Source organism: Octopus bimaculoides, chromosome 25 (genome assembly GCF_001194135.2).
Source record: "Octopus bimaculoides isolate UCB-OBI-ISO-001 chromosome 25, ASM119413v2, whole genome shotgun sequence".
Lineage (NCBI taxonomy): Eukaryota > Metazoa > Mollusca > Cephalopoda > Octopoda > Octopodidae > Octopus > Octopus bimaculoides.
In genome coordinates this window covers 15500544-15508968 of record NC_069005.1, presented here as the reverse complement: position 1 = coordinate 15508968, position 8425 = coordinate 15500544, and the positions used below count along the sequence as shown (strand labels likewise).

Here is an 8425-nt window from a genome sequence, read left to right as displayed (position 1 = left end):
ATATATATCTAAGTATACATATATAGATATGCACATAAATATATTTATATATACACAGATATATGTATATATACACATAAGTATACATATATAGATATGCACATAAATATATTTATATATACACAGATATATGTATATATACACACACAAATATATGTATATACATACACCTAAATATATATGTATGTATATACCTAACACTAAACTTTAAAAAAAATTAGCAAATATCTCTAAAACTATTAGTGCAAACCCTGTATTGATAAACATAGGTATAAATAAGCCGTTTGATAATCACACCATACCTAGTGGAATACAACCTAGTAATAAATATAAAAAATATAGTAAGTATAAGCATTTTAATCCTGGAAAGTCTAACATGATTAAACAATCCAATTGTAGAAAACACAAAATAATTTGGTTTGTCCCACCTTTTTCTCTTAGAGTTAAAACCTCACTTAAGTTTTTTTCAAAATCTTGAAAGCTAATCTTCCAAAGCACCACAAGTATTATTCAATTTGTGATAAATCTTCAATAAAATTCTCTTACTCTGCAATTCCTAATCTAGGATCTATTATAGCTTACATAAGTAGAAGTAAAATAAAATGTCAATCGAATAAAGATTCTAACACTAATAATGTACCTAATGTTCGCCCAGGTAATAATAACAAATCTAGAATAATAAATTTAAGTAAATCTAAGTTTAATAATGTTAATCCATGTCAACCTTTGGTAGTTACAGATCCTGATAATCCCCCCAACTGCACCCCACCCTAAAATAGAAAAAAAACAAAAAGACTAATAGAAATGATAGAACAGTTTTTAAAAGAACATGTAGCTGTAGAATCCCTGAATGATGTCCACTTGCCAGTTCATGTCTTAGGAAGAATATGGTATGTAAATGTACAGTAAAATAGATAACCAAAAAACTAAGATATATATAGGAAGCACTGTAGAGAAGATACAGAGCCCATGTAAATTCCTTTTCTAAAGCTAAGTATAAAACCTCAACGGCTCTTGCCTCATATATACACTACGTAAGAGATAGCAACACTGATTATATTTTATCCTGGTCCATAATTACACAGCTCCCTCCACCCTTATAGTGCTAGTTTGAATAGATGCTGGTTATGTATAAGGGAATCACATATCATCGTTAGATCATATAGTTCAAACACATTAATAAATTCTCTGATGTGATTCCCTCATGTAATCATAAATTCTGTTCCACTTTTTTGAAAATTTATAGAACTAAACATATTGGATAATTGATTTGGAAGAGTGCCTGCAATTTGAAACATTTTAGCTTTTAGTATTGTGAATTATCCATTGTGCAATGTTTAATTAGATTTAAGTCTCAATAGGTTAATATTCTTGTCCCATCATGTGGGTTTTTTATATGGCTTTTATTTTTCAAAAATAAGATAAACAAAGTTCTTTTTTAATCTAAAATATACTCACCTTCATTTTCTACAATGCTCTTCCAGCTATCTGGTAGACTCGATCTCATCTGCAGAAATCATATTTTTTCCATTCAAATGATTTTGAAGACTGCTGAATAAATGATAATTAGATGGGGCAATGTACAGCAAATATGGTGGGTGGGGCATCATTTCCCATTCAAACTGCTACTGCCTTTGAAATGTCATCCTTGCTGTATGTAACCAAGCAGTTTTTCTTCTAGTACTGGTGTTGATGAATGATCGAATGACCAAATCCAAGCTTCTCTGCTAGTTCCTCCACCGTTACAATGGGATTTTGTTCCATGAGGTTTTGCAGGACATCCCGTCAAGCTCTACAGATCTTCCAGGACAAGGCTTGTCTTCTAGGCTGTAGTTTTCAGCTCGGTATTTCTGGAACCACAGTTGACACTGACTTACGCTTATTGTCCGATCCCCATATATTCCTCACACTTTCCATTGCATTGTTGTTTTTATTGAACTCATAAAGGAGAATATGCCAAATATACTTTTTGTCACTTCCATTATAGCTTTGTAAAAATAACTGTTAAAATCGAACTGCACTCTTCAAAACTTGCACTAAGAATAAGACATGGTAAAATTACTACCTGCTTTTATAGCAAGTTGATGCAGATAGTTTATGCCATCCCCCTCCCACTTTTAGTCCATTCAATTGAAAAAACCCACATAATTTATGGGATGAGCCAGTATATATACACACACATAAATATATATATATATATATATATATATACACACCATCATACATACACACACACACATATATAGAAATATATATATATATATATATATATACACACATATAGAAATATACATATACATAAATATATATATGTATATACATATACATACAGGGTGTGTAAGATATTTGAAGACAAATTTATGTTTATAGAAAAATAGATATATAATAACAGATAATAACTTTATTTATCAAAAAATCCTATGAGGATAAAAATAAAGTTTCTTTTCTATAATGTTATTCAATAAAGCCACCGTCAGCTTCAACAACTGCTTCTATATGAGATCTAAATCTACATGCTCGAATCAAATGGTCCAGGTTCATTTTGGACATTACTCTGACTATGATAGCTTTCAAACACATATGACCTTCCAGGGCTTAACAATCGTTTCGAAAACCTCAATGTAGGTGGCAGAGTTAAACTCTAAGGCCTGGTGGAAAGAAGTAAGGAGGCATCACATGTCTTTCATTGCTGACAACCCCTAAAACCATGACATTTGCAGGAAATTTTGTATGCATAACACTTGGAACTTCAGAAGGGTCTGTACATAACTATTTGTCATTTCTTCTGTTAACTTTCTGATCTTGGTCAAAGTTTTTCTTGGAGAAAAACCAAATCAAATCTTCTTCTGCTGGATTTTTCAGATCTAAAGATCTGATGTAATGTAGTGATTTTCTTTTGCATTTTTCTGACAAATTGACCTTTCCTCATCATATAAGACCTATATCTGATGTCTTCATGGACAACATTTCTGACTGTTCCTTCTGACACATGGAAATCTTTTGCAGTTGACCTCATGGACTTTCTGGGATTGTAATCAATAGTCTGTTGAACTTGCTGAATAAATTCAGGTGTTCTGATGATTTTAGAGTGTTTAGAATGCTTTTTATGTTTTGATACTGGTAATACGTTTACATCTTCAGTCCCTAGCTCCTTACAAACTTTGTAGATGAAAGATCTGGCAACTTTTAAAAATCAAGATATATCTAAATCGCTATGCTCAGCCTTTATAACCACAATAACAGCATGCCTCTTCATTTCTTGAGTAAGCTGAGAGTCTGCCATTGTTATTTTCTCAAACAAAGATTATACAGAGTTAATAAAAAATACATCAATGACCCCAAAAAAAGGTATGTCCTCAAATACCTTACGCACCCTGTATATAACACACACGCACACGCACACACACACACACACACACACACAGAAATATACATATATACATGTTTATATATGTATATATACACACACACGAGCACACACACGCACACACACATATGTATATATATATATACACACACACACACATATATATATATACATGTATATATATATATATATACACATAAATATATATCTATACACACATAAATATACACATATACACACACACACACACATAAATATATAACTATGTACAAATATACATAAATATATATATGTATCTGCAAAGAAAGAGGCTTGGAAATGCCATTATGAAAGACTGCTGAACATGGAGAATGAATGGGATGAGGAGAGTCTGCTAAATGTTGACCCAGTTGAGGAACCAGCTATCTGAATTAACAGTACTTTGGTATATAAAGCAGTTAAGAATATGAAGACAGGAAAATCTCCCAGCCCATCAGGAATCACCACTGAGATACTTAAAATATCTGGCAATGTGGGTTATGGTCTAGTCATCCATATTGTAAATTAGGTGGTTCACAAAGGAATCATACCCAATGACTGGTGTAGCAGCACCATGGTCAACTGCTACAAAGGTAAAGGTGATGCCTGAGATAGAAATAATTACAGAGGTATCAAATTGTTAGATCAGGTAATGAAAGTCACGGAGAGGGTCATAATCCAACTAATTAGGGAGAGAGTTAGTTTAGATGAGATGCAGTTTGGTTTTGTGCCAGGGAAAAGCACCACTGATGCTATATTTCTGGTAAGGCAGCTTCAGGAGAAATACCTAGCCAAGGATAAACCTTTGTATTTAGCTTTTGTTGACTTGGGGAGAGCCCTTAACAGGGTTCCCCAATCCCTTTTCTTGTGGTCAATGCAGAAACTAGGGATAGATGAGTGGTTGGTGAGAGTTGTATAAGCCATGCACAGGGATGCTACCAGTAAGGTGATGGTTGGCAATGAGTAGAGTGAAGAATTCAGGGTACAAGTTGGGGTCCCCCAAGGATCATTCCTCAGCCCCTCTTCATCACAGTCCTCCAGGCAATAACAGAGGAATTCAAGACAGGCTTCCCCTGAGAGCTCCTCTATGCTGATGACCTTGTTCTTGTGGCTGAATCACTTCCAGAACTAGATAAGTTTCAGGTATGGAAGCAAGGTCTAGGATCAAAGGGCCTTAGAGTTAACCTAGAAAAATCAAATTTTAGTAAGTAGGAAGGCAGACAATTCACAAACCACTTCATGTAGATGGCTCTGCTTAATCTGTAGAAAAGTCATAGGTAGAAACTCCATAAGCTGTACTTGGTGCAAGGTTTGGATACACAAGAAATGCAGCAATATCAAAGGAAAGTTAACAGGGAAAATAGATTTTGTGTGTGGAAGATGCACAGGTACATTAAACACCAAAAATGTGCAGAAAATAGACTCCATCAACTGCCAGTGGGGTAACCTAGTCTCGTATTCACATTATTTATTTTTATAGAAACAAATTTTCGTTTTTGTGCTTTGCTTTGCATTTTTGTTGACAATACTTTTTTTCTCAAGTTTTTTGCATTCGACCTTTTTTGTTTCACCCAACAATATGAATTCTTGTGTCCAATTAACCCACATCCATAACATGGTTTGGATTTTGACTGTTGTTTTTCTTTTTTCATATCTGTTACCGGTTGACACATCTGTATATTTGAATAATCTTTTTCAATTTTTGCTGTGTCCTATTGTATATTTATAATTCTTTGACATTCTTCAGCCACTATTTGTAGAGTTAGTTCTGAATCTTGTTCAAGCTTTGTTAATATTCAAGCCCTTATCTCTGCATCTTTACTTGCCGTTAATCCTTGTATGAAGATTAAACATTAAACATGTTCGGGCTTAATTCGTTGAGTTTGAATTTTTCACATTCTCTATTTACAATTCTGGCATACATGATGAAATCTTCCATTTCTTTTTTTTTTAAATTCAAACACTCCCAGCGAATATTAAATAGTGAACTTTCACTGAATATTTTAGATAATAGCTTGTTTCCTCCGAACAAATTTCGGATGGTTTTCTTGGCAAGATGTAATTACAAAACTTTTCATGTTCTGCTGGTGATAATTTCCTTAAAAGAAGGTGTACCTTTTCGTTCATCCAGCTTTTACACTCTTCCTTGAAGATTCCTTCATACCTTCTGAAGTATGCAGAAAATGTAATCCCTTCTTCCGGGTTATACATGAATTCTTCAATTGAATTAGCAGCCGCGTCTGCCGAAAACGAGCCTGAAGTTTTTTGACTGCGACAATAATTCCAACAATTGTTGATTTTGTTGTTGTTGTAGTTGCTGTTGTACCTGTTTGTGCTGTTTCTGTTGTTCTTGTTGTTGCTGTAGTTGTCATTGCAACTGAACCATGGAAGCTAATAGGTCTTCCATACTAAGAACGTCCATCATGAGCTTCAAATGTTTCACTGATACTGCTATGTCCTCCTTTGAACTCATTGTATATGCCACTTCATAACATGGACTTATAACAAGACAGATATATTGTTAGATTCACTTCTGTGTTATTTCGTAATACTATAGTATTGTGTCCTACGAAGAGTGAAAAAATATACAGTCTTATTACTGCTGCAATTCCTCAGGTTTTGATAATGGGAGAACACAATGGATCTGTGGTTCAAAGAGTACATCACATTTGGAAGAAAACATTTGAATGGTCTTGGTTAGTCTGTTTAATTAGGGTCAGTTTGAAGGTTAACCTCATCCGTTAGCATTCACATTATTCTGTCAAATGTAATACTCGTTTATTCATTGTTTTGAATTAATCATACATTATCTCATAGCTTCAAGATTTTAATGTTGAGACTAGATTTTTAGAATGATATTGTAGGGTGGGTGTGAAAGGCTGGATTTGGCCAGTTTGAACAGAAAACTGGGAGAATATTTTGGCCAGATATTGCTGGTTTAAATGCTAAACAATTAAATGGAATAAATAATAACACCCCTCCCACCCACACACTGCACAATCTGACTACTAAAGACAGAATAGAAAAAGGTGCAGATACAAACAGTATAATACCTAAACCCATAAAAACACACACACTCATGACACACATACACATACCACAGATGGAATCAGAAAGAAATAAAAATAAAAATAGACAAATAAAATATTAATATAAGACTCGCGTACAAACAGAGTAGTAAGCAAACTCACACAAAACACACATACTAAACACATGGACATGTGCACGCACACATACACACAGACACACAAATTCATGTGCAGATAGGGATACACATCACAGAAAGACAACATGGAATAAGCAGAACAAGAAGAGAAACATGGGAAAGAGAGTCACTGATGAGGACACAAGATGTGTGATGAAAGCGCTTTGACAAAGAAGATAAAATATAATAATAATAATAATAAAAATAATAATAATAATAAAGCTGAAATCGAGACCAAATATATTGTGCATGTGTTTAATTGGCAAAACATAACCATCCCCCAAGTATAACAATAACAACAACATGAGTTTATTTTTATTTTGTATTGTGTTTCAGAAATGATTCCCTTTTTTGCTAATTGTTATTTAATTTATGCATCTTACAGTTATCCATTTCTACATTCATTTTATATATTTTATTGCAGACGCCTCACAACATGAGTAAACCACCTGGACGTCTGCTAGCAGACAGCCGTTTACCTGCAATGGTTGGATCAGGACAGGTCCAGGTGTACATTGCCAAGTATAACTATGATCCTTTCCAATTCTCACCTAACGAAAACCCTGAAACAGAACTGGCCCTTAATTCAGGCGATTACGTTTTTATCAATGGAGAGATGGATGAGGTTTGTTTCATTCTTTTTTCAAATCCTCTTCTCTTCCTTTCTTTGACATATTTATTTTCTTCATACACATTCTCTCTTTGTTGCTTTTTTTTTTTGTATTTCTGTTTTTTTTTTCACCACATGCTTTACTTATTTAACTTTGTATCTTTGTGTCCTTTTTTAGCTTATAATCTTTGTTTACATTTACGTATTTTAACAATCTAAGTAGCTCTGTAATTATACACACTCAATGGGCTTCTTTATAGTTTCCATTTACCAAATTTCACATGGTATTGGTCAGCCTGACATTACATCAGAAGACACTTGTCTAAACCCATGACTGCATCTATTAACATCATCATCATTGTCAATTAATGTCCATGTTCCATGCTGGTTTTGGATAGGATAGTTTCACAGGATGTGATGTGTTCAAGGACTGCATTCTTCTTCATTGTCTGCTTCGGCCTAGATGCCTTTCCTAATACTCAACACTTTCCAATGCACTGGGTGCTTTTGTCTTTTCTTTTGTGCCTCTGGCATTAGTGGTGTTGCCATGCAGCTCACAAGACTATGAAATCTGAGAGGAGAGGATCAAACTATCAGAGGTGTGGCAGAACAGCTTTGTGCTGTAAAGGATCTATGTAGCTATTGATATTCAAAGGAGAGGGTGTGAATGAACTAGGCATGCTAGAAAGAACAGCTAAATCCCTCAAATAATATAATACTAGATACACTCTCTGAAAAAAAGACATTATGGCCTTGGCTTGAATGTCATTAATGTTAGATCCACTTGATCAGTTTCCCTGGGGTTAAATAATGGTAGTGGCAACATCAACTCTCCTGAACAAGGGAAGGAATCAGACTCTGATTTTTGCTGATTATCATTTCACTAATTAATAAATATTTATGCTAGCCATGTATTTGAATTTCTTCTGCCATATTTATGAATAAATACTTATATATACACATACAAAAATACATACATATATATATATATATTTATATAATATATATACACTCTCTGAGTGGTTGGCGTTAGGAAGGGCATCCAGCTGTAGAAACTCTGCCAAATTAGATTGGAGCCTGGTGTTGCCATCCGGTTTCACCAGTCCTCAGTCAAATCGTCCAACCCATGCTAGCATGGAAAGCGGACGTTAAACGATGATGATGATGATGATGATGATATACACACACATATATATATATACATATACATATTTATATATATATA

At 34.0% G+C, this 8425-nt stretch overlaps 1 protein-coding gene across 12 annotated transcripts in view; it reads left to right on the top strand.

Moving 5' to 3' along the window:
* The window catches only part of LOC106877382 (RIMS-binding protein 2), an 888511-nt gene that overhangs the window by 731839 nt on the left and 148247 nt on the right, over positions 1 to 8425 (top strand). For all 12 annotated transcript variants that reach the window (XM_052976546.1, XM_052976547.1, XM_052976545.1 and 9 more), the window contains one exon: positions 7015 to 7215. In XM_052976546.1, the coding sequence (XP_052832506.1) occupies positions 7015 to 7215 (201 nt within the window). The remainder of the gene's footprint in view (positions 1 to 7014; positions 7216 to 8425) is intronic.